We start from the raw sequence: 27689 nt of genomic DNA on the forward strand, positions 1-27689 counted from the left end.
GACAAGAAACGGTTTGTGGCTTGCGGTCACAATAAGCACAAATGTTCATCACAAGTACTAGTTAACGACAATCCTTAGGCATTTAATTATATAGCACTTCGTATTTGAGGGACGCTATTTGTCTTCTTTCCTTCTTTAACTTGTTACACATCATTTGTCGGCAAGGTGAACAGCCATTTGCTACCTCACGTTCTCTTACGGCGGGTCGGAAGAAAGAAGACTCGTCTGGGCGTATTTTATGCAATAACATTTTGGGCCTAGCAATACAGTCGGCGAACTGTAAATACTGATCACATAACATCTCAGTACAAACGATATCTGTGGTGGACACACACACACACACACCCGCGCGCTCGCTCGCTCGGTGAACGTAAGTGTGCACGTTAATGTGACCCTTAAACGACAAATATCGAGTAACCTAAGCAGGACGTTTAGTAGTTGTACAGACAGATGATCACCGACACACTGCACGGTACTCTTTAAGGTGTTGGTTAACGATTGGGTTCAGAGCACCCATTTGGCTTTACGACGTTTTTAAAGCTCACGAGTGAGCAATAAGGCAATGCACAAGCGTTTCTAATATCAGCTGATTCGACTGTGCGAGTTTGCTTTCTAATAACGTAAGCGACGTCCCTTGCTGAAGAAAGGTGGCCTTCCACGTGACGGAATTTATACACCCGTTTGTTACTTTGGCCAGTGACTATGCGTCTCAGTGTTTGCTTCCATTAAGTTCATTTCTAACACGCTAATCTTACTAGAAACATTTACGACAATTTTAAATGTTTCCTTATCAAAGCAATAAAATGAACCAATTCCATTCTACTTTTTTATATTTATGTTCAAGACTAAACAGAAAATACAATGAACGAAGTTGCGTATTTCGTTTTGTACTTTGTGACTGCAATTTAAAAGCACTAACAATACTCATATTTTCCACCATGTGACATTCACATCTTCACTCAAAGGAAAGGTCTCCGACAGATATTTGGACCTGTTTACCAAACACAGAAATAGAAACGACAAGAATTTGGTAACACGAAATTTAGTAACTGTATCATTCAAAACAGAGACTTGGCAGAAGGTTCCAGTATCCACTCAATGTTGACAAATAGCGATTTTTAAAATATGAAATCCCATTTTTAATACGTCCGTAATCCCGAACTGTAGCGTAAAATGTGACATTCATGGGATCCTACCGTAGATAAGTCACGTAGTTTGCACTTGACATCTTCGCAGGTCATTATCAGAAACACTCCAAGTCCTTCCATAATATGGTGTCCCGCCAGCGTTGTTCCCGAAGTGTCAAAGGAAAACAAACACCACTGACGTTTGATAAAATCGCTGTGCGCCTCCACTGTATACCTGCCCTTCAAACAATGGACGGCATCGTCAATAATAGGCACTAGCTGCCACCTGAACACAGACTGCCCATGTTGACAACTGACATGGGCCTCTTTGTTAGAGAATAAATGCATTGATGATTGCTTCTTAAAATCAATACTTGCAATAAAGCGCTCGCGTTCAGAAGAAATATACAGGGAAGAGAACACGGGGCCTGAACGCTGAAAATCATTTAAATTCATATGGGTAGTGCGTTGTGTTACGTATGAAACCCAATTAAATGAGCATTAAACACTGGAATATTTTAAAATTTCACAGGGCTTGGATTATATCCAGCAATGGTACTTGTCAAGTTTTGTTCATTTCACCAAGTTAAGAAATCTTTTTTTTTAATCCAACAAATTTTGCTTCGTGTCTCTGTGACACAAGGAAAGGTCGGAATAGTGATTTCAAGAACAGCTTTAATCCTTATCGTAACGGAAACTCCCGCGACATGAGAGTTATTCACTGTTCTTTGCGATTAGTGTGACGAAACTGTTTACGATGATCACGACCATGAGAGTTACACCGTGATATACATTTAATTTTTACTCCACGTTCTAACTACTAAGGCTAAAAGAAATTCCTTGTAAGCAACTACAAAGTTGGACAAAATTCTGTTACGATGATCTTCGTATTGCAGATTCATTGTTAAAAATAAAGGAAGTCATTGTTCGCTTTCCATAAGTAGATTTGATTCTTCTCTCTCTTTGTTATTTGCACATAATTTTATGTTTAGACGGAATTATATCTAAGGTTTATAATTTATATAAAAAACAGCTACCAGCCACATGTATGGTTTAGAAAGGTTTATTATCTTCAGACCATGACCGGTTTCGGATTTATCTTTACAAATCCATCTTCAGATGGCAGATTACAAGCGTTCTTAGTTGGACCCAGTTTTGTTTATGTTATTCATTTGCTGCAGCTCTGCAGCAAATGAATAACATAAACAAAACTGGGTCCAACTAAGAACGCTTGTAATCTGCCATCTGAAGATGGATTTGTAAAGATAAATCCGAAACCGGTCATGGTCTGAAGATAATAAACCTTTCTAAACCATACATGTGGCTGGTAGCTGTTTTTTATATAAATTATAAACCTTAAGTACAACAGCCACGTTTCTCAACATGTCGACTTTCGACAAAATAGCGGAATTATATCTATTTTACGTTCGGATAAAATTCGTAAAAATATTAAAAATATCTCCAAGAGCTGGCCTTAAAACGAGGTGCGATTTCCCTAAATTGCTAATACCAAAACTGCTCGTTTCTGAAACAGTGAATTTTTAAAGCGCAGTGTAATAGCTATAACACAAATAATCAATTAACGGAAAAAAGATCTGTCAACTTGGTGAATGGAAATGAGTGCTTTAGTGGCGAAAGAGGCACACTGACATGAGCTACCGAGCAATTCACATATACTGTATAACAGGGCCGACAAACATATGCGCTCCTGGAGCGCGCTCGGCGAGTGCAGTCGAATATTTTCAGCGCGCCGGTTTCCTCCCACCAAACGCGCCATTCGAGGCTGATGCGTGCGTGAGACTGCCATATGCTGAAGCGTGCACATGTGGGACACTTAGGAAAGCGTGTATTGAAACACAGTGCGGCTACTTCTAAGAGGCGAATACTGTAGCATATTTTTGTAAGCAGGATTTTATAACGCGTTTATTTTCAGCTTTTGATTTCTCTGGCAAAGCAGTAACTATCACTATTCAATTAAATAACTACATTAAAGTCTACTAATACGGTAAACAGAACTACAGAAAGTTTTGATGTTAATAAATTTTTGATGTTTATAAAAAAGATAAAATTCCATGCTTATAAATTCACAGACGTGTCGGTTTTAGAAAATGTAACACATCTCGAACTATGGTTCATTATGCTGTCAAACACGTGGAGATAGATTAAAATCTGTTAAACCCGATCGTTGGCGAAACTTTTGAGAATTTCGTAACAGAAAAGAAAGACAAAGCTAGCACCCATGTATTGAACCAAACACTGAAATGAATTTAGCAGCTTGTCTTAGTAGTCGAAGATATTGCTGTCGAGGTAATATTTTACGAACGTTTTGTAAACTGTTGACAAGCCTTTGCCCTATACGTCTATCAGCTCAAGTTGGAAGTAATGAGGAACATCAGCACCCAAAAGCGAGAACTATCTGGCATGCAAGTAGAAATCAGTCTACAATCGTGCAGTGTCCTGGAACCTCTATGAAGACTCGTCACGTAATATTTCAGTTACTGAAACGTAATCAGTGATGTTTCGTCTACAAATAACTGCCTCGAGTTCCGTGAAATGTTACATCTCATGAACTTTAAGCTAATTTTCAGCAGGATAAATTTTGTTTGATAGCATCAGTCTTGGCTGCCATGATTCCCCCGCGGCGTCCACTTGCAGCGTTGCTGTTCCCTCTTATCCTCCGCGACCGGAGTGCACGAACTCGCCGAGCGCTGATTGGCCAGGCTTGCTGTATGATGTAGAAAGCATGACGCCTCTGTGCCATGGGTCGTTTTATGTCGCTCCTTATTTCTTCCGGAGGCTCGTTATCTGCTTCTCATAATTAATGAAGTGTTTGCGTATAAAACTTTCTCCGTGTCCAAACCAAGTTATGTCTGAACCAAAACTCGAGCTTTTGAAGACATTCGTTAGGAGCTGCAAGTAAACTCTAACAAGGAGAAGCAGTGGTTAGAAATCGGGAACTATACTCGAGAAGACGGGAATACAAATTTCTGTAAGTCGATCATGACGCGGCTTGAATACAGAGAGACGTATGCGGCGACGAAAAATTAGGAAGCCATAACAAGAACGCAGTTGGTTCATGTTTTGTAGAGCAACGGGAAAACATGTTAAAAAAACAATGGAGTCAGATCAACGCACAAAAAAGCAATGAGATAATTGCCTCCTTTCGTTCAGCTGCCAACCACGCACAAATAACAAATGCACATCCAAAGGGTTAATAAGTGGTCAATAAACTTACGTACTGCGCAGTTAGAAAAAAAAAAACACTAGACGAAAACTAGGTGTAAATCCCTTGCTCTCACTACCTTGCTCTCATTGGGTGTAAGAACACAACTGGCGGGGCTTCTGTCACGTTACTACGTACAATGGATTCTACGTGGCTACCTGCATGTGTGTTAGTGACATGGTCTACTGGAGACAAGTACCACATCAAGTGGGTGTCCATATTACATTGATCACATGTGTTACACACCCTGAACACACTTGACCAAACGACACCAAATCGACACTCCAATATTTCCAAACCTGTACGATGTGCTGATGAAAGTTTAATCCTTTTACGTTCATCTTTTTTGCATTTTCAAGAAAGAAATATGTCATTCATACAGATGAAGAATGGTGTGAGTACACGATGGTTACTGGGTTTGTTAATAGTAATGGAACTTACCAAGTGGAGATCCGAATATATCATGTCCAGAGAATGTTCACTTGCAGCCTACCACCTGTTTCGGACACTGAGGAACGCGAATCATCGGTATGAGTGGCATGGGAGGATAATATCGAAAGATCGTACATATAGATAGCTGTAGTGCCATAACAGCAGAACGACTGGTGACGTAATAGACTCAGGACAAGAACCTAGCAGAGTAGGAGGACTACACCACATGAAGGTGACATGACTGTTCCACCAGCTCTGAGAACAGATGGATGAAAATAATTTAAATCTGGGCAGAGGTTGCAGACAGAGTGTCACCAAGAACCGTCGCGGAAAGTTAACGAGAATCTGGGTTGAGATCTCGAGTTGGCATGCGCTGCTTAGCACTGACACGATACTACAGACAACAGGGACTTGCCTGGGATAGAGCTGGAGTCAACTGCGACATTTACTGGCATTCTGTTGTGTTCAGCGATGTGTGTCTGTGCCTGTGGCCAATGTGAACGTAGGCAACCTGACGAAAGGACACATAAAGCACTGATTCTCAAAACCCATACCTCACCAACTGCTGGAATCATGGAGTGGGGAGTTATTGCATGTGAAAACAAGAATGATATGGTATTTATTAGAGGGAGGCCGTATGATTGCCTGTTATGATACTGTTAATGCCTAGGATGGCAAATGACATATTCCAGCAGGATAATGCAAGACCCCAGATTGCAATTCACAACAAAACACCTTGATCCTTCACTGACCTACCCAGTCCACTGATATGTCACCCACGGAGTATAGCTAAGATGCGATGACAAAATGTACAGTGTGGTCAGAAACAGGCTGAAAAGCTTGTAAGGGTGTTGCAGGGTAGGTTGTGCTGAGAACTAATTAGTAAGAAAAAAATTCAATATGTTACGTCCTTTTCGTGTTAATTAGTATTGAAATTAGCCAATCAGTCCGCTGCACGCGCAAATTCAACCGGTCCGCCAGATACTGTTAGTGTCAGTTGCTCCGACAGCGTAGATGGTAGCGCATGGTACTGCTCAATATTTGGCTAGGTCGATCCTTACTACCATCGCGCGTTCAATTTCTGTATAGCTCTCCTGTTCGGGTTAGGAAACCGAGACGAAGAACACGTTTGGCGACACAGTCTCAGGTGGGCAGCTTGAATTAGCGCGCTCAACGGATTCATTAGCTGAATTCAATGCTAAATAACTCGGAAACGGTGCAACATATCTATTTTTTTCGTAAAACTTATTTCTCAGCAGAAGCTACCCTGCAACACCCCTACAAGCTTTTCAGACTATTTCTGACCACACTGTATACTTTCAAACTAACTATCAGTCGAGAATTTTTATAAATTGACACATAATTTGTGTCAGGTACGGTAATAAATTGTTCTAGTTTACATTCGGAGGCCGTTTGCATCCATTCCACCAAGAATCCAAAGGTGTATTTGTGCCTGCAGGGGTCACACAAAATACAGACGTTGACGGTGGACGTCAGTTCTGAAATAATCATTTAGTACCCTTGCATGATAAAAGTTTGATGAATATCGGACTCGTACTTCACGGTGTAACCCTTTCCGTCTCCACTGGTGTCCTTCGCCAGAGGTCGGTTCAGCCTGTGATCTGCGAGCAGTGAAGCCAGCGTGTGGACCGTGCAGCGGCAACAAGCAGCGAGCGGCCAGCAGAGAGACGGACAGACGTACCTGGGCGTTCGAGGTGTCCCCCGGCGGCGCCGGCCACGCCCTGCAGCAGGATCTTGGCCGGGCTGAGCGCGCACAGGCAGCGCGGCAGCAGCGTCTCCAGGCTCACGGGGCTGCAGCCCATCTTTCACTGCACTCCACTGCACATCACTCGACACCACACCCACTGTGCTACCTGTCCCCGCAACGTCCTCCTCGAGTTAACAATTCGTGAGACACTTCACTCGCTGAGAGTTCACGCTTTGCTTCTAATGGAGGAAAAGACCTCGGATGTCCTCTGTTCATCGGTTACTATGCCGAAAGACTTTGCGTCCAAAGTCGAGGTAGGCAGGACTTTTCGCACGATACAGTTGTTATCTTCTAATCAAATTTCGTTAGATCTGAGTCCTGCAATTAAAAATCACTACTTAAGATATCAATTGTAGGTGAAAGCCATATGGACCTCGCTATTCTTACACAGAAGAAACAGAACATCCGCGTTCGACAAATCCACAATGACAACGATCATGATAAATCAATAAATAACTGATGTAATACATTTGATTTAATCATGTTGTATGATATAATGAAGAAAAAAACAATAGCTCATGCGCATCGAAATTTTTAGAACCGGAGCGCTGTGTAACAGAACGAACCATCCATGGTCGGCTTAGAAATCCCTCCTACATACCCCTAAAATGGCGTACGATAGACCACGGAAAACCTAAATCACGATGGACGGGCAGAGATATGCACTCCTCTCTTCTCGAATACACATCTCTGTTCTTAATCACCGTTTCATTCCGCTCGTTATAAACAGAGAAATTTATCACTGTTTTTCTTCTAATTTCATTAAACAACATTTACAAGCGGTTGTGTCTTTCTTGCGACAAAAGATCCGAACACCGTTTCTCTGGCTCCTGCCGTTACCATTCCAAGAAGTAAGTCGTACCGAACGTCTCACTGTTCAAGACGTATTTTCAAATATTCATTGTGAATGCTTCTCTCAGTCATCTGTAGAATGGATGTTGTACGTGAAAACAATTCAAATATCTAGAACCTTTAAGGCATCTTAAATCGATGTACATGACGAGTTCGAGCTTCGTTTACCACCATTAACGCGCATTGTTTTACAATCCGAACTATTCAAATAGAATGGAAACATCCCCCATGCTGTGGCAAAGCCATGTCTCCACAATATCCTTTCTTTCAGGAGTGCTAGTAATGCAAGATTCGCAGGAGAGCTTCTGTAAAGTTTGGAAGGTAGGAGACGAGGTACTGGCAGAAGTAAAGCTGTGGGGACGGCGCGTGAGTCGTGCTTGGGTAGCTCAGTTGGTAGAGCACTTGCCCGCGAAAGGCAAAAGTCCCGAGTTCGAGTCTCGGTCCGGCACTCAGTTTTAATCTGCCAGGAAGTTTCATATTCAAATACCCCTCTATGGCTAGATTAAAATATCTCCAAACAAGCTTTCGTAATAACCACTGCTGAATCAACACACAATGAAACACGCATGAGCACAGAATGAGTTACCACACAGTCAGAAAATCTTCCTTGGTACAGAAAAGCATTGCTCCCAGAAACTCGTATAACACGAAAAAATACGAGACTCTTTAGCTTTAAGTTACTCCACGAATCGTATTTTGACGGAACCGTTGACAGAGTGTACGCCGTGAAAACGATGGCCATCTTGTTCACTCCGGCTTTGAACACATTTTTTAATCCGGAGTTTTTTAGTGCACTGTCTCACATAACGATGCAAGATTTTCATCTGTAAAGTCGTTAACTATGCCATGATGCCACGAGTTACGTACTATTCTAACTAGGAGCCAAACAGCTAAAAAGGGTACCCCTAACCGAGGTCGTTAACGTGTGCTAATGTGGTGGCATTTAATCTGGATACAGCGAGTCGGAATCCTTGCAACGATATCAATTATCTTCAATAATCATCCGTGGCTGAGACTTCCTGATAACCAGACCTTTTGTCAGCGACCTCCGCATTAAATTTCCGAGCATCTCTCCCCTCGATTATCGAGTGATCCAGCAGTAGTCAGCACGCTGTACTCGCATTCCAGAGGAAGACGGTTCAAATCCGGATCCGGCCATCCTGATTTAGGTTTTGCGAGATTTCCCTAAGTCGCTTAAGGCAAATGCCGTGATGGTTCCTTTAGAAGGATACGGCAGATTTCCTTCCGCATCCTTCCTTAAGCCACCTTGTGCTCTGCCTCTAAAGACGTCGTCGTCGACTGAACATTAAACATTCATCAGAGTGAGGGTACGTCACACTGTCATGACAATCCGCCCGTCAGAGGATTGCGTTATGCCCGCCGGACCCTTTGGTGCTACTGGAATGGAGTAGGTTACCCGCTATTACCTAGTTCCCCCCACTCCCCACCCCTCAGCCTTTTGTATCACTATCATCGTCAATACAAACCCCACAATGCAATCTATTTATAATCGTCAGAGACTGTTCAATTAAACAGATGCACTTTGAACAATGCATTTCAAATCTCGCGAGCGAAATGTGTCAACTGGCACGACGCGATTAAAAAAAAAAATATGTCCAATAATACGGCAGAAACAGCCTCTTACGGTACCCCAGCCAAGCGTGTCGTATGCAATGAATACACCCAACGTTTAAGAGCGAAAAGGATAATACTCTGAGATGGGACGCCTTGCTTAACATTCCGACGTAGTGACCCTTCTCTGATACATTGGATTCTGCTTACGATATGCAGTTCTTGTTTCTCACAGAGGATTGCCACGCTGGACACTATCGTTCTCTTTCGACAGCAGCCCGCGTCCAGGTAGAGGAAGGAGAGGACGTTCAGCTGGTGGTGCCGCTGTCGAGCCGCGGAAGACCGTGTGCCAGCCGGCGCGGAGCCTGCAGCAGCTGACGTAACGGCACACACGGCCGCTGCGGCTGCTTACTGTTATCCAGGCAGGCCAACACACGCCGCACCAGGACAACTTGCCTAACCGCACGCTGATTCAACCGACACAGGCGCCCTCCTCACTCCCTGGCCCCATTCCCAGAACCATTCCTCCTTGATGCTCACCTTGTCAATGCGTAATCTGCAAGTTGCAGCAGAGTAGTTCCCATGTCGAATGCACTTTCGCACTACATGGACTTCTTTCCAGCGCGGGGAACTTCGTATGGCAGTGTTTACAAAATCACTCAGCGCCTAAACCGAAAATTAACTTTTACTTACAGCCTGTTGGCTGATACGGTGCAGGGGCTAAGACGGTGGACTCGTATTTGGATCGGGGGAATCCAGATTACTGCTCTGCCATCGTCATTTGCGTGTTCCCTGTTTTCCTTAAAATACTGCAGGGCAATTCTTAAATAGTTTCAAAAATGGTTCAAATGGCTCTGAGCACTATGGGACTTAACATCTGAGGTCATCAGTCCCCTAGAACTTAGAACTACTTAAACCTAACTAACCTAAGGACATCACACACATCCATGCCCGAGGCAGCGGTCGCGCGGTTCCAGACTGTAGCGCCTAGAACCGCTCGGCCACCCCGGCCGGTCTGAAATAGTTTGAAGGAAAAGGCATCCCCCCATCCTTGGATGAATGACCTACACTACAGCTTCGTCCCTAAAACCACAGTTGGCGGCCGTGTGTGAATTTCTACACTTCATTTCTTCTTCTTTCTCCGAGTGAACAACTAATATCTCACCGTGTTTAGTTGATCTGCACATGCACTTGGCTGGAATACCAGGGCGCAATCTGCTTTCAACCCTGCGAGTCCTGCAATGAGTCATCACTGCTCCTCAAGTAAAGCGGTCATCATTTCGAATGTTGGTTTCAAATCCGCTCAATTTGATTTGATAGCTCAATTTAAAAAATTAAAAAACTGAAAGACGTTATACTGTACGAAAATTATATATCGTAATTCAAACATTACTCCGTTTCGGAGGAAGGTTCAGTAGAGAACGGTTCTCGCCCCTGTGGCCTTCTAATCCCGATCGTGCAAAAGTTTAAATTAGACAAATTTTACTCGTCCCCTATGCCCTTGTTACCGAAGTTTTCCATTCATAAGAACAATCTGAAGGAAATGTAAGTCAATCACGAACGAAGTGGCTTACAAGGCGCTTGTTTCACCGAGTCTTGAATATTCTTCATCAATCTGGAACAGTTACCAGAAGAGATAGAGAAGATCCAACGAGCGGTCAGTTTCGTCACAAGACGATTTAGTCCGCGCGAGAACGTAACAGAGATGCTCAACAGAAGAACTCCAGTGGCAGACGGTACAAAAGAGGTACTGTGAATCACAAAGAGGTTTAGTACTAAAATTTCGAATGTGCACTTTCCGAAACAGTCGGACACACATTACTTCCTTCCACAGGAATCTCGTGAAATGACCAGGACGAGAAAAGTCGAGAAACTGGGGCCACTACAGAGGATTGCCGACAGTTATTCTTCCCACGTGTCATTCGTGAGATAAAACAGGGAAGGGAGAATCAATTAATGGTATCAGATGTATCTTCCGCCACTCACCGTTAGGTGGCTTGCGGAGTATACTGTAGATATACATGAAGTGAACCTACTGGCTGAAGAGTCAAGCTTGTAATCTGTCGCGAAAATCACAATACACTGCCAAAAAATTGTGTTTTCCACTATCACATCAGTCTTCGGTAGACTCCCACATTTCTAAAGCGAACACGTATTATCTAAAAACAAAGAAGCAGTAGAGCATGCGCTGGAAACAAGATCACGGAAAGCTCGGTGAGACAACACAAGCGACCCTTCAAAAACAACTTTTGGTTGTTCGCTTCAGGGATAGTTCAGCACATGCTTAGAAAATTTTTTGCTGTTAATATTTAAGATTTCGTCCAACACAGGCCACTACATACAAAGCACGAGCTCGGTTGAAGAAGTTCTGTCGGCGGGACTGTTCTGGCTCAATGTGGAACGGGGTATGGCGCTCGAAGCAGCGGTCCCGTAACCAAAGCGACGAAATTCGAAAAGAAGAAGCAGGAAAATGGCCAAATCGCAGAATATCAGTAGCGAACGGCTAACCGTCGGTGTTTTGGAACACGACACTACACTCAGGCGTGGAAACCGATGGTTGGCTCTGCAGACACGCCGCCAGTCCGCCGATGGCGAGGCTGCAGATTACGCGGCCAAGTCACGCGACCGAGACGACGCTATTTTCCGCCTCAGCGCCCCACCCCGCCAGGCACTTTGCGCACAAACAGTGGCCCCTTTTCACGCTGATACCAGATGTGGAGCGACCAGGTGGCGCGGTAAACTCTCCCAGTGCCGAAAACTCTCAGTTCAAGGCGACTGTTGTTCTTGTGGGTCTTCACGACTTCCCGCTACATTGCCACTCTTTCGGTTGAATACGTCAGTTTTGCTGTCAATAGGTTTGTTTCACTATCCGTTCAATGCACAATTTCGGGGCCGCGCTAGTGCACTCGTCAGTTGGCTGTTGTGTCCGCCAGGGCCAATGTCGGGAAGAAGGTAGTGTTCTCCAGCCTGGAGATAATGAGCTGGTCTTTCCCCAATCATCCTAAACGGGTTGTGGTGGGAGGCAACATGGCTGTTTGTGATTTCCCATGATGTACAGTTTCTTTCCCACATACGTTGTAGGAAAAAATTCCAAAACTAATGCCACAAAGCAACACTCCACAGAAGCTCTTTTAGCAGGGTGCAGAAAATGACCAGTGAAAATGTCTACAATCTACTCCTGATCCTGATTAGCTGAAACGTTTAAATGTTACATAAGTTTGTGGAACGACTTGGAGCTCGCAGCATCGAGGACTCGGACGGCAGCCCTCGTGGGCTGTAGAAGTCGTATGCCCTCTGGGAATGGAGGTAGCGTACTTCAGATGACAGATGAAGCTCACCTTTCGTAGTCAACCGAGTCATTTCTGGCAACACGGAGAGATTTCCTGAGTGCTTTCCTGTGCGGGGGAGGTGTATTTCGGGTTCAGTTGTTCCGATTTTGTGGGCGATTGCCGCCGTTTTAAACAAGTGTGCTAGTAGCTACTTGGACCGTGGTATTTCATCTACATCAACATTCCTCAAGCCATCCTTCCCTGCTGCACTCGCGAATGGTGCGTGGGATGAATTACTGTCGTAAGCCTCTGTATTGGCTGTAATTTCTCGAGTTTTCTCATTGTATACGTATCGTGAGATGTATGTGGAAGGAAGTAACATGTTATCCGACTCTTCCCGGAACGTATTCTCTCGGAATTTCAACAGAAAACGATTCCATAACGAAACGTGCAGTTCTTCTTTGGATCTTCTCTATCTCTCGTATTACTCCTACATGCCAAGGATACCAGGTTGACGAACAATACTCAAGAATCGGTCGACCACTTCTTTCGTGGATGACTTACATTTCCTTGCTATGAATCTCAGTCTAGCATCTGCTTTTCCTACTATTTGTTTCGCGTGGACATTCGAATTAAGGTCGCTCTGGATAGTTACTCCTGGATATTATACGGTAAATACAGTTTCCAGCAGTTTGTCATGAATAGTGTAGTTGTACAATAATGGATTTCCTTTCCTACGCATGCGCAATATGTTACATATATTTACACTCAGAGTCAACTGCCAGTCCTTGCACCGTTCATCAATCCTGTGTTGTCCTTTTGCAAATCGCTACAGTCTTCTGGAGCTGCTATCTTCTTGTAGACAACCCTATCATCTGTGAGTAGCATTACGGATGCTTGCGACATTTCCTATGGGTACTCCTGGAATTACCTTCAAACCTGTCGATTTTATTTCGCTAAAAGCGACGTGTAGAGTTCTCTCTGATGCGATACTGGGGACAGTGTCAAGTGGGCACCGTGCAGGAGCAGAGCAAGTTGAACGAAACGGACTTGGAGAGGCTTAATTTAAGCAAGTAAATTAAATTTGTCTTCGTGTAAATATGAGTGTTGCGTTTTTTGAGGCTCTCTCTTTATTGACATCGCACTGCCACTCTGCTGTGTTATGTGAAGACTATCGGCGGAAGTTGTTAGAAGCTAGTTGGATGTTGCGTAGGAGCTGTAAGTGGCGTTCAGTTTAGTTTAGTCCAGTTTAGTAGTCAGATGTCTGTACCCTTCCTGATAGTAATTACATAGCTACAGTGCTTTTAATGACTGACTTCAGAGTTGCGAAGTTTAATCTGGTCTAGGTGGAGTCAAAGCGAGGCTGGCGACCCTATATGTAGAATGAATGGTAGTGTTCAAGAGTAGGGAATTAATCCTGGTCCGCGATTACTCGTTTCAGATTGTATCCGCGGAGCAGTAAGTCACATAATTTGTCTCATGAGTATCTAACGTCCCTTCCAAAACGTTACCATTAGAGTCCGGGCACAAACTCAGATCGGCAAAAGACGAGGAAGGAAATGGTCCTTTTCCTTTTCACAGGAACTATCCCGGCGTTTCCTTTAAATGATTTAGGAAAATTATGCATAATCTAAATATGGATTGTCCGACGGACATTTGAAACGCTGTCCTCCGGAGTGACAGACCACTGTCTTATCAACTGCACCATATCGCTGAGTTTTATTTCTTTAGAACAAACAAAGCAAAATTTTGGTGACGAACGAAATATCTAACGACCAATATAAAATTGACTACGTTGTGCTTGCTAACACGTAACTAAAATAAAGTCTTAATTAAGGACATCGTTAGAGTTCTTATCAGTCCCTTGTCCCCTCCATTAACGATGTAAGATGACATCGAGTGTTCTGGGCAGGATACCTGTGTTAGAACGACATAACAGTCTTCTTTGGAACCTATTGTTCCATTCCCTTTGCAGCTACCAAAAAGACATGATAAACAAGAGCTCTCTTTAGAAGTTTCGAAGTACAGCGGAGGAGTCTATATGAACTGCATTCGTCAAGTCTCAGCACAAATCTGCGTGACTACATGTCAGCAGCTGCACAGTGCCTTCATAAACCAACCACAGCGAAGAAATATTTTGCTCTGTTTCATGTGTAGGACGAATTTAATCTTACGTCCCAGAGAAATTGTATCGTTGAATCAATTATTAACGTACGACGAACACTGGTACGTCTGCGAAATCAATATCTCCCTCTGGGTCTTTAAATACTATTTTAACTGGAAGGCATGCACGACAGTTAAAAATTCCCCCCCTCCCTCCCCCCCCTCACTCTCTCTCTCTCTCTCTCTCTCTCTCTCCCTCTCTCTCTCCCTCTCTCTCTCCCTCTCTCTCTCTCCCTCTCTCTCTCTCCCTCTCTCTCTCTCCCTCTCTCTCTCTCCCTCTCTCTCTCCCTCTCTCTCTAAAGATATACCGAAACTTGTAGTCACTTTTCCATCATATTTCAAGAAATCGTTCACGGAGCCCGAACGGTACCATCGTCTGCTTATAGAAACGACGAGAAGCGTGGGCAGTAGATTTATAACGAACATGGACAATCAGAAATTTGCAGTTTTGTTCAGACATCGCATGGCGATGAAGAAGTAGCTAATGTGTCTTTCACTGTCATATTATACGCACTTTTACGAGGAAGAAAAAACACTAGATGATTTCTAGGTAGCCCTACACCAAATAATTTGCGAAAAATGCCTTGAAAATATCTCACGTGTTTGAAGAGATAACTGCCTGTCTCGCCGGTATGTGCTTGTGGGTTCAAACGACTTACGGGAAATCCGCTGCTAAGTTAAACTCAGTAAGTCATTATACGCTGTTCTCCACTCTCGACAACATACACCAAAAAACATAAACTGCTAAACAGTCTCTAAATTTACAACAGTAGCAGCTGCAGGCACACTATCATCTGTGCCCTCGGTGACTCAAATAGATAGAGGGTCTGCCATGTAAGCAGGAGATCCTGGGTTCGAATCCCGATAGCGGCACACATTTTCAACATGTTCCCAATTATGTATATCAAGGTGTATTTGCAGCCAGGGTGTCAATTTAATTATCATTTCATTCTAGAGAAGCTGCACGGTCATCATTGGTATCTGTTCTTTCGGGAGCAGATACTACCTTCATATATAAAAAAAGATTCGCTGAACACGTTTACATTGTATTTAGATAAAGGGCAGAAACAAGATTGTAGGAGAAAGAAAAAAACTGCGGAATACTCTTGGAACATAAATAAAAGAAGCGCCCATTTCGTCACCACGAATTCTGTAACTGAGTTCGCCGCTGTCTTTTCACTTGGCTCCGGAATTGTTCCTGCAGCTTTCCGTCCGGCTCTTGGCAGTGTTTTTTTACAGTAACAGTCACCTGATTCCAGATCGAGGTGAGTACAGCGGGAAGCAAAACCCGCCGCGGCGCACAATCAATTTTACAGTCCGTGCGCTGTCGGCTGTCACTGTGCCTAGGACGGCATCCAGCGGCACTGAAATACACTGCGGGGATGGATGGAGTCCGTTTTCCCTCGTTACGTGCTCCAGCCGGACGGGACAGGACACGACATGATTAATGTAAAAACCAACTGCAGATACCGGCGTGGACGAGGTGAAACACGTTCGGCTTATAACAAACAGCGCCGTATTTTCGTTTTACGGCCGGCCGTATTTTTCAGTAATTCGACTAAAACTCCGTGAAGTACCAAACACCGCCGTACAGATAAACAACGGAGTGATATGGTGAGTCGCTCGATATTGTTTGGTAATATCAGCCTCTGGGCAGTAGAAGAATACAAGAAACAACGGGTAATACACAGTTTTCGCCCTATTAGTACTGAACAATGCATTGTTTACAGATCGATGGCTGAGAGGGTAAGAACCAGGGCACCATTCCCACAAAATTCTGGGCTCCATCTCGAGTCGACCGTAGAATTTCCTTTTTTGTCACTTATTCCTTCTTTCAGCCATGGCAGTAATTTGTTAACGCAGAAAGTGCCAAGTTAGATCATTAACTGGAGTCTACGTTAAATTGTATATCCCGAAATATCCGACCGGATGTCAGTAAAAAGATTGGAGCAAGCAAAGGCATACCACTCCAATACGACCATTCCCACAAAGCACTGCGCTAGTCAAACCAATCTTCGAGTTCATGATGGCTTTGCTGTTTAATAGGTCGCACAATGACCAAAAAACTAAGAACTATTTTCTTTCCCGATTATATGTAACAAGTTAAAATTGTGCGCTGGACTGGTATTTGAGCCCAGATCAACGTCTTTGGAGCCCAGTAATCTACAAAATATTTTCGCTGGAGTACGTATCGCAAACAGATTCATACAGCTTACTGGTTTTTCTGTCGTTAGGCCGTTTCTCGCTGGCTGTTGCATTAGTTTTGCAGACCACAGTAGATTATAAAGAGCGGCTGACCTCTGCGACTGTGGCGTCAACAGACGTCGTCGGAAAAAAGTGGAAAGTACGTGAAAGAAATTCATATGGAATAAAATACATTCCACGGCTCTAAACCGAAACCTTTTTGAAAGTTGTGGATGCAGAAAAAAAGCCTTTATTAGTCATGATCGGAAGTATAATTTATTATTGATAACTGGTGCTGCTACATTAATCAGCCATCTTCAGACCTGTAATACATAGAAAATATCCTAACTACGTGTCTCTACACTTCCAGAATTCTGGCTGCATGCTACTTGAGCATTTAGGGACTCCGAATTGCATCACCATTTTACATCAAACTGACGGCTAATTTACGAGCTCTCTTATAATGCTGTTAATCCTAATCTGATATATATCATGTATAAAAATATTTTTCATCCAATGTAAATTATGATTCTATGTTGTCGATATGTAAGGCTAACTGATTGCTGAGTAGGCTGGCATTGTTTACAAGTCTTTATTACCAATTAAATAAGAGTAACTTTCTCACGGTTGCATGAGTTTCTTCGTAGTGAAGATTTATTTTGCACGCTGCTTCTTAGATACTAAGATAGAAGCCATACCACGTTTCCGAACGGCTTCTGGAACACTCTTACTATGGGACAACTTACCATAGATTTCATGACAATTTTTACGCTTAATATTTTTCTGTAATTCTCTATTATTGTAATGATAATTTATACTTCGCCAAATAACGACATATATAGTTTATACGCTACTGCTACTTCCCGCGTAATTATAAGCCACTGCTTTTTATGTTACCCATTCATTTAAATTATCTCAAATTACTTCGGTTTGTCAATCGTTCAGTGGTTTCTGCTACGATCAACACCCAGCAACAGCGCCATCTGGTGGAGGAAATTACTTTCTTGTAAGCCTTGGCGTCAGTTAATATTCTGCCTGCTACGATACGGGCATTCCCCTGTTTACAAACACCGTATGTCATGAGCTAACTATGATGTTTACTTTCACATGTAGAACTAACTTAGTATTAGACATACACAGTGAACAGGAGACTGTCATACAACATAGTCAACATTATCCGTTCTTTCTGGCGTCACGTCTTTACAGTAACACACCGTGTCAGTTTTGTTCTTACTATGGACATGTGGAGAATATTTGATTCTGTTGTTAAAGAGGTTCTTAGCGTAAGTTAGTTCAAGTAGTGTGTAGGTCTAGAGATCGACGACCTCAGTAGTTTGGTCCCTTACGAATTCACACACATTTGAACATTTTTTTTATTATACATGGCACGCAACCATCTCGATAACTTGAGTAAGCATCGTAGTCTCAACTTACATTTTTATGTGACATATTCATGCACTGGGTGTGTATCGTTATGATTTAAATGGCAAATGGCTCTGAGCACTATGGGAATTAACTTCTGAGGTCATCAGTCCCGTAGAACTTAGAACTACTTAAATCTAACTAACCTAAGGACATCACACACATCCATGCCCGAGGCAGGATTCGAACCTGCGACCGTAGCGGTCGCGCGGTTCCAGACTGTAGCGCCTAGAACCGCTCGGCCACACGGCCGGCTCGTTATGATTTAAGCACATCTTACAGATAATTTTACATCTTTGTTCCATCAGCTTGTGTAATAAGCAACGCAGCTTAAACAAAATTATGACGCTGTGTCCCGTGTCTGGTGATGTACACTAAACAAATAACTTGTGTCGTAGTACATACATCAACAAAATGCCTTTCGACATCTGTCTCGGGTTGTTCGGTAGACTCGTGCTGGCGAAACGTCAAAAAAAAATCATCAAACAAATGGTCGCGACCATTTGTAGCTGCAGTTTATGGCGGGTCATGGCCCATCGAACATAGGCCGGTGTGAGTTGGAGGTTACACCATTAAGTTAAGTAACGGTTTAGACTTTGTACACATGTACTGTTTATGTTTCCCCTTTTTTTCGTGTATAAATGTACAGCTATGGTGTTCTTTTAATCACTGACAAAGGTCTTCTTAGGCACTTGTGGGTTTTATTGTTCTGAAGAAGGTGTAGTTACCTACGCCGAAACCTGCGTTAACACTAGGTGCTTTTTCGCAATCGAGGCGGGTTTCTAGTTTTTTAATATATTAAAATATCTATCTACAAAAAAAAGTTTTTGGTACAAATAATCCGAAAAATTCCGTATTTATCTAATATTTTTACTTTTTTATAATGCTTTTGTGTTCACGGCGCCTTTCAGCACCCGCAGTCGTGGTGGTGGTGGTGGTGGTGATGGTATGAATAAAGGTACGATAAAAATCGTTCACTATAATAAGCAAGAGAGCTATCGATGGCTCTAGCACGCGATATCAAAAGAGCATTAGACGATTTATTGGGTAGTAATAAACTGATGCAGACCTGTTACGACCATGGGGCTTTCGCGAACGTACTGTTAATTAGCTAAAAATAGTTACCTTAGGAACGCGGTCATGCCAAAAGTGGAGCGACCGGCCTGCGGGAGACATTCAGACAAACAAAGATGAAGAAACTAAACAGAATGGGAACGAAGCGAACCTAGAAAGGAAGAAACTACACGTAAAGCGAACAGATTGAATTCCAGCCCACACGTGACAGGACTAGAGTGGAAAAACGAATATATACACCGTAGTGGCAGAACAGGTTGAGAAATTTGATTAAAACAGTGGAGATCGCAATAACATTTATTTATTACTACCCATTTCGGCCTACGTTAAAGTCATCCACAGATTTTCTTAGGCTCCCTGTGACTGGTACTGGCGTCTCCTCGGTTCTTCACGCGGTACCATGATCGTACACTATGCAAGATACCTCACATGGAAAATTATATTAGATCCTGAAACCGACAAGCAATATCGGAGACAATAAAGAAGGAATGCATTACGCGGTGCGTGGTTTCGCCGCTTTTGGAAGGTAACCCTGGTAAAGACGAAGCACTATGTCAAATGGGAGGAATGGGCTGTGGAAATGGGAACAAAAAGATTCCAACTACGGCCTAACGTTTTAGGGGAAAGCACAGCCGGCTGCGGTGGCCGTGCGGTTCTAGGCGCTTCAGTCCGGAACCGCGGGACTGCTACGGTCGCAGGTTCGAATCCTGCCTCGGGCATGGATGTGTGTGATGTCCTTAGGTTAGTTAGGTTTAAGTAGTTCTAAGTTCTAGGGGACTGATGACCTCAGAAGTTAAGTCCCATAGTGCTCAGAACCATTTGAACCTCTCCGCTCTGACGGACCCTACTCTTGTGTAACGTAATAATCAGAGTTTATACCCTTTTGACTCCACGTATACCTGACGAGGGGTATACACTCAGGTGAAAAAAAGTCATGGGATAGCGATATGCACATAAGCAGATGGCGGTAGTATCGCTTACAGAAGATATAAAAAGGGTAGTGCATTGGCAGAGCTGTCGTTTGTACTCAGGTGATTCATTTGAAAAGATGTCCAACGTGATCGTTGCTGCACGATGGGAATTAATACATTCTGAACGCGGAATGGAACATTCCTTTTCGGAAATCGTTAATAAAATCAGTCTCCCGAGAACCACGGTGTCAAGAGTGTGCCGGGGATACCAAATTTCAGACATTAACTCTCACCACGGGCGACGTAGTGGGCGATCGCCTTCACTTAACGACCGAGAGCAGCGGCGTTTGCAAAAGTTGTCAGTGCAAACCGACACACAACACTGCGTAAAATAACAGCAGATATCAATGTGGGACGTACGGGGAACGTATCCGCTGGGACAGTACGGCGAAATTTGGCGCAAATGGACTACAGCAGCAGACGACCTATGCGAGTACCTTTGCTGAGACAGTACAGCGCCTGCAGCGCCTCTACCGGCTGCTGACCGTATCGGTTGGACCCTGGACGACTGGAAAACCGGGGACTGGTCAGATGAGTCCCGATTTCAGTCGGTAAGAGCTGATGGTGGGGTACGAGTGTGGTGCAGACCCCAAGGAGCCATGGACTCAAGTTGAGAACATGGCAGTGTGTGAGCTGGTGATGGCTCTATAATCGTGTGCACTGTGTTTACATGGGATGGGCTGGGTTCTCTGGCGCAAATTAACCGATTACCTAGTGGAAATGGTTATGTTCGGTTACTTGGTGACCATTTCAGCCATTCGAGGACTTCATGTTCCTAAACAACGATGGATGACAATGCGCCATGTCGCCATGCAACATATGTTCGCAGTTGGTTTGAAGAACAGTCTCCACAGTTCGAGCGAATGATTACGCCACCCGGATCATCCGACATGAATACCATTAAACATTTATGGGGCACAATCGAGAATCCTGCACCGGAAACACTTTCGCTTTTATGGACAGCTATAAAGGCAGTATCGCTCCATGTTTCTGCAGGAGATTTCCAACGACTTGTCGAGTCCATGCCACGTCGAATTGTTGCACTACGCCGGGCAAATGCAGGTCCGACACGATATCAGGCGAGGTGTCCCATGACTTTTGTCACCTCAATGTACAGATATAAGGCTCTTCTGTAGATTCTACTGCGCAATTATTTCACCTAACTGTCATGACGTAAGTGTTAATCGAGAATGTTGCGAGCAACTCCAGAAATAATCATCTGAAAGCATTATAAAGCAACGGGAACTGGTCCGAAGAGGAAAGAAAGCACCGAGAAACGATAAAAAGTATGGAACAAAAAGAGAGGAGAAAGCATCTCACTTGCCAGATCCGCCCGGACGCTGGAAACAGATCATGACAGACACTGACGACACTCCAAGTGGCGAAATCCACAACGGCTCCAGCCGCTCTTCCGTCGTACCGCGTCTAGCAAAAAACGGCAGCCCCTAGAACGGCACGTGCCTCCCGCGCAGGCAGCGCAACTGGCACGGCGCCGCCGCAGCTGCGGATGAGTACACAGGCGCGGCAATTCGGACACGTTGCCACGACGACGGCTGATAACGGAGCGACTCTCAAACAGAAACAAGCAGGCGCCCTGTTCCCCGGGTAGCGGCGCAGCGCGGCGGGGCCATTGCGGTAATGCATTCACACGGTGCCGCGACAACACGCGCCGTCATTAACATGGCCGCCTGGGGCGGCGCACCGATGCCGAGATGAGGGCGAGATCGGCTGATGCGCCGGAAGGGAGGCGTAGCGTGTACAGGCGGGTGGGTACATGTGCGCCAAACACAACCAACAAGGCCAGACCCACTTCTCGGCGCCATCCGACTCAACACGCATGGCGCATAAGTCAAACAAGCTCTGCGCTATACAGGGTGTTACAAAAAGGTACGGCCAAACTTACAGGAAACATTCCTCACACACAAAGAAAGAAAATATGTTATGTGGACATGTGCCCGAAAACGCTTACTTTCCATGTTAGAGCTCATTTTACTACTTCTCTTCAAATCACATTAAATATTGGAATGGAAACACACAGCAACATAACGTACCAGCGTGACTTCGAACACTTTGTTACAGGAAATGTTCAAAATGTCCTCCGTTAGCGACGATACATGCACCCACCCTCCGTCGCATGGAATCCCTGATGCGCTGATGCAGCCCTGGAGAATGGCGTATTTTATCACAGCCGTCCACAATACGAGCACGACGTCTCTACATTTGGTACCGGGGTTGCGTAGACAAGAGCTTTTAAGTGCCCCCCATAAATGAAAGTCAAGAGGGTTGAGGTCAGGAGAGCGTGGAGGCCATGGAATTGGTCCGCCTCTACCAATCCATCGGTCACCGAATCTGTTCTTGAGAAGCGTACGAACACTTGGACTGAAATGTGCAGGAGCTCCATCGTGCACGAACCAAATGTTGGGTCGTACTTGTAAAGGCACATGTTCTAGCAGCACAGGTAGAGTATCCCGTATGAAATCATGATAACGTGCTCTATTGAGCGTAGGTGGAACAACATGGGGCCCAATCAAGACATCGCCCACAATGCCTGCCCAAACGTTCACAGAAAATCTGTGTTGATGACGTGATTGCACAACTGCGTGCGGATTCTCATCAGCCCACACATGTTGATTGTGAAAATTTACAATTTGATCACGTTGGAATGAAGCCTCATCCGTAAAGAGGACATTTGCACTGAAATGAGGATTGACACATTGTTGGATGAACCATTCGCAGAAGTGTACCCGTGGAGGCCAATCAGCTGCTGATAGTGCCTGCACACGCTGTACATGGTACGGAAACAACTGATTCTCCGGTAGAACTCTCCATACAGTGACGTGGTCAACGTTACCTTGTACAGCAGCAACTTCTCTGACGCTGACATTAGGGTTATCGTCAACTGCACGAAGAATTGCCTCGTCCATTGCAGGTGTCCTCGTCGCTCTAGGTCTTCCCCAGTCGCGAGTCATACGCTGAAATGTTCCGTGCTCCCTAAGACGCCGATCAATTGCTTCGAACGTCTTCCTGTCGGGACACCTTCGTTCTGGAAATCTGTCTCGATACAAACGTACCGCGCCACGGCTATTGCCCCGTGCTAATCCATACATCAAATGGGCATCTGCCAACTCCGCATTTGTAAACATTGCACTGACTGCAAAACCACGTTCGTGATGAACACTAACCTGTTGATGCTACGTACTGATGTGCTTGATGCTAGTACTGTAGAGTAATGAGTCGCATGTCAACACAAGCACCGAAGTCAACATTACCTTCCTTCAATTGGGCCAACTGGCGGTGAATCGAGGAAGTACAGTACATACTGACGAAACTAAAATAAGCTCTAACATGGAAATTAAGCTTTTCCGGACACATGTCCACATCTTTTCTTTATTTGTGTGTGAGGAATGTTTCCTGAAAGTTTGGCCGTACCTTTTTGTAACACCCTGTATATATACCGAGCACACAACCTGCAGTTGTACACAGTCCAGTCACATTAATGGACTACTTGTCACAAGCCTGAATAACCACCTTTTGGAGCGTAGACGGCTGCGAGATATGCAGGAACTGAGTCAATGAAGTTCTGGATGGAAGGATGAGGAGTCATGCCGACTCCAGTGGCACGAGCAGCTGGCTAGGTTTCTAGGATGACGATCCATGGCGCGAACTGTCCGACTGAGGTTGTCTCACAGATTCTCGATTGGGTTGACATCCAGGGAGTTTGGTGACAAGGGGAGTATGGTAAATTCATCCTGGTGCTTTTCGAACCACGCACGTACACACTGAGAGCTGTGCGAAACATTGCATTGTCCTGCCGGTGGATGCCTGCGTGCAGAGGAAAAACAAACTGCATGTAGGGTGAACTTGTTCCCCAAGGACAGAAGCGTACTTGCGTTGATCGACCGGTATTCTGCCTTCTAGAACGAAGAGCTCAGCCCACGGAATGGACGAAAACATTCCTCTGGTCAAAACACTCCCTCCTCCGACCTGGACCCTTTCGACAATTGTTGCAGGGTGTTTGCTTTCGTACGTCTCACGCATAAAACGTGATTTATCTGAAAAGGCCATTTGCCGCCACTCCGTGGACGAGTAATTACCGTACTGGCGTCCAAATTCCAGTCTTTGTCGCCGACGAACAGCAGTCAGCATGGGTGCATGAACCTGACGCCTTCTGCAGGGGCCCAAATGCAGCAACGTTCGCTGAACGGTCGGGGGCTGTTGCTCAACAGTTGCACGTCTATTCGTCCATACAGATCTCTGCAGCCATCATTCACCCCTGTCATTTAGGGCCCGTGATGCATCACGGTTGCCTCGGCGCCAGCTTTGATTAGCGCCATTTTGCCATGCACGTTATATATTACCCACGGCGGCACGCGACCAGTTTACAAACTTAACCGTTTCGGAAATGATTGTCCGCTTGGCCCGAAATCCCATGATCATGCCCTTTTGGACGTCAGATAAATCGCTTAGTTTCCTCATTACGACAACGACTGCACTGTTTTCCGCGTCCCCCACACAGGCTTTATATCACCTCCAGTGCCAGCGGTGCCACCTGCTCCACGTTGACGTCAAACATAGGCGGTGGTCACATTAAGGTGACTGGACTGTGCATAAGCACACTGGACGCAACATTAGTCAACCACATCATGCAAATATCGAGAAACATCGCCTCTTATTTTGATAGAGGCCACAACTGACGGATGAAGAGAGTCCCCACTTTCTGTAGAAGTGCGACATCCTGATGGAATCAGTTGTTGTTGATTAGATCTCGTAGAGCTACCGAAATGTCCTCTTCAGTAGCTGACTAATCACGGAGCTCCTTTTTGTCTTTTATTTATTTATTACAGCTATCAAATTGCGCATAAGTTGATCGCTATGCGTCGCTAGTCGTCCAGATTGGCCCAGTAATAGGGAAGGGTTGGTCTACAATGAATGCACACCACTTTTAACGGTGTAACACTTTCAGTCGATTTACCTTTCTTGATCTTAGATCTGCGTTTGTAGTGCCTAGCCACTGCAATTTAGGTCTTCCATGTTGTCTCCGGCCTTGAGATGGTACGGTGCGCTGATGACTGAATTAGGTGGTGCCCGTGTGACGTGTCCATCATACCGAAATTTCCATTCTTGCATATATTCATTGAATAGAGCTACTCCAGCTAGTCGTCGGATCATTGTACTGCTGACTTGCTCGATCTGAGAAGTGCCTAATGATTTTCTCAGTATCCGCATTTCCACGGCATGTGGAAATGTATTTTCTAGGTGTGAGCCAACACTCGGTACTGCATAATGCAACTGACCTCGCCATTGTACAATATATCTTTTATTTTAGATATATAGGCATCTTCTTATCACAAAGAATCTTCTTGAAAATTCTGAAATTAAGATAAACTGGTTTAGCTGGTCAGCAGCAGAGCTATATGGTGCCTAAGTGTTCCTCAAACCGGGAACGAAAGTTGCATCTCGGAGGACGGGGTTGTCCACACCATACTCATCACGGAGATACAGACGAAAAGGCAACACTTCCTTACCGAGAACGTTTAAACAAACATCTTGACTCACGCTCATGGTAACCTGAAAAAGTGGACACAGATCTTCGTGTACGAGAAACACCGCGAGAACATCAGCGTTTCTGTTGTCTTATTCCAACATCTCTCCGTAACTGATCACAGCGATGGCCTTTTTAAGTCCAACACAATTTACTAAATATACAACTGATATTGATCAATACATGGTGATTGTCTCCATGGCTTAGATGAGACAGTATCTCCTCATTGCAGTGACCTTTATCATTTCAATTCCGACTATGAGTTCATGTCGTCAAAACAAACTGAGGCAGGCTTTGTGCAATCGTAAACTACAAAATGGCGTCGGTTTTGGTGAAGCACGTCATCATGTCTGTCCTAGTTTAGCCGACAGAGTGAAATTTCAATTTCAGGTCCAGTCTACTGCGGTTTTCGTGCTTCATTCCTCGACGATATTGGAATGGTCTCTCTAATGAGCACCTCGGCAGATTTTCTCCCAGAAAGCTTGCGTAATCGGCGTGATTAAGTCAGCCTAACGATCTCGAAGCCGGTGTAGTCCCGGTCCCCCCACGTCCTTCCCCATCCGCAATCGCATACCGAACCATTACTCTGATCCCGACTTACGGATTACTTTCTAGCAGATACGTAATCGATAGTGAAGTCTGTTAATTACCCATGCTACCACTTCTCCACGATGTGTTACAGCAGTGTCATTATTATTATGATTATAATTATTATATTATTATTATCACCAATCAAAGAAGAGAAAGAAAAATTAGATGGTTCAAATGGCTCTGAGCACTATGGAACGTAACTTCTGAGGTCATCAGTCCCCTAGAACTTCCAACTACTTAAACCTAACTAACCTAAGGACATCACACACATCCATGCCCGAGGCAGGATTCGAACCTGCGACCGTAGCGGTCTCTCGGCTCCAGACTGTAGCGCCTAGAACCGCACGGCCACTACGGAAAAATTAGCGTTTAACGTTCCACTGAAGAGGACATTAGAGACATTCCGCGAGATCGGAAGAAAATCGGCTGTGAGTCTTTCAAAGGAACCTCCCCTTCATTTTCCGTAAGTGATTTAGGAAAGCCACGAAAAACTTAAATATAAATGATAGAACTAAGATTTGAACCATCTCCCAAATTCGAAGTCATCGTGTAGCCAGTGCCCCAACTCACTCGCTATGGTTAAAGAAAGAACGAGCTATCAGCAAGCACGACAAAAATAAAAGGGAGCAATGAATATACAGACTTGCATGGGACAGAAAAAGAGTTGAATATAATTGCACAAATTACCGCTAAAATGGACAATGAACCTACCTCTACTCTACTTAGTGTGACCAACTAATGCATTAGGGTGTAGCCTGTTCTAAAACTTAGTGTCTTAGTGTAAGTCAAGTCTTACCAGTCAGGAGAACAAGGTTTTTTTCTTTTTTTTTGCAGCAATGATATGGTGATAATGCCTTTGTTGTAGCATGTATATGAATGAACAAGATACACATATACAGTGGCATAAAAACACAAGGTAAGTCGGCTAGCGAGGCCATTATCCCCAGAGCGTGGGAGAGAAACACGGAAGTATTACGAGGAAGCGGACGTTGTTGTCCACGTGAGAGATGAACACAGCTATGACTCAAGGCGACGACGCGCAGCTATGAGAGATGCTGCGGCAGTAAAAGTGGGTGTGAGTTAGACAATCGCCGCCCCACTACGCGGTGCCTCGCACCCAGGTTTCACCCGGCCACTGACTTCCGGATGTGACGACTTCTCACTGGGACATTCCGCGTGGTTCCGCGGCTGGTACGCTCTTCCACGAGAGGTTTCTTGCTCGAATCCTAGAGACAGCTGCTGCTCACAGCGAGAGCTAACGATAGGGCGTAGCACCGAAAAGAAGCCGGTTCACTTCCCTGGGTGACTGTCGCCATTAAGGTTATCGAACGAAATGTAATACACTGCAAAACACAGAACAACCGCGACACGCCCATTTCGTGTGCCCGATTATCATGGTTCATTCTCCAATCCAGTTACAGTCTTTGGCTTTTCTACTTAACCTCCACCATTATTTATTCTCCGCGAAGTTCGAAGTTTTTTTTCTTTTTTTTAATTGT

General features: G+C 44.5%; 1 protein-coding gene across 3 annotated transcripts in view; it reads right to left on the bottom strand.

Annotated features, from left to right (window-relative positions):
- LOC126162664 (atypical protein kinase C) overlaps nucleotides 1–27689 on the bottom strand; it is a 761639-nt gene that overhangs the window by 617088 nt on the left and 116862 nt on the right. Inside the window, exon 2 of one of the 3 annotated variants that reach the window (XM_049919310.1) lies at nucleotides 6485–6868. The exons of the other annotated variants lie outside the window; for them this stretch is intronic. Within the exon in view, the coding sequence (XP_049775267.1) occupies nucleotides 6485–6605 (121 nt within the window). The 5' untranslated portion in view covers nucleotides 6606–6868. The remainder of the gene's footprint in view (nucleotides 1–6484; nucleotides 6869–27689) is intronic. 3 annotated transcript variants of the gene reach the window in all.

The sequence above is a fragment of the Schistocerca cancellata genome, chromosome 2 (genome assembly GCF_023864275.1).
Source record: "Schistocerca cancellata isolate TAMUIC-IGC-003103 chromosome 2, iqSchCanc2.1, whole genome shotgun sequence".
NCBI classification, from domain to species: domain Eukaryota; kingdom Metazoa; phylum Arthropoda; class Insecta; order Orthoptera; family Acrididae; genus Schistocerca; species Schistocerca cancellata.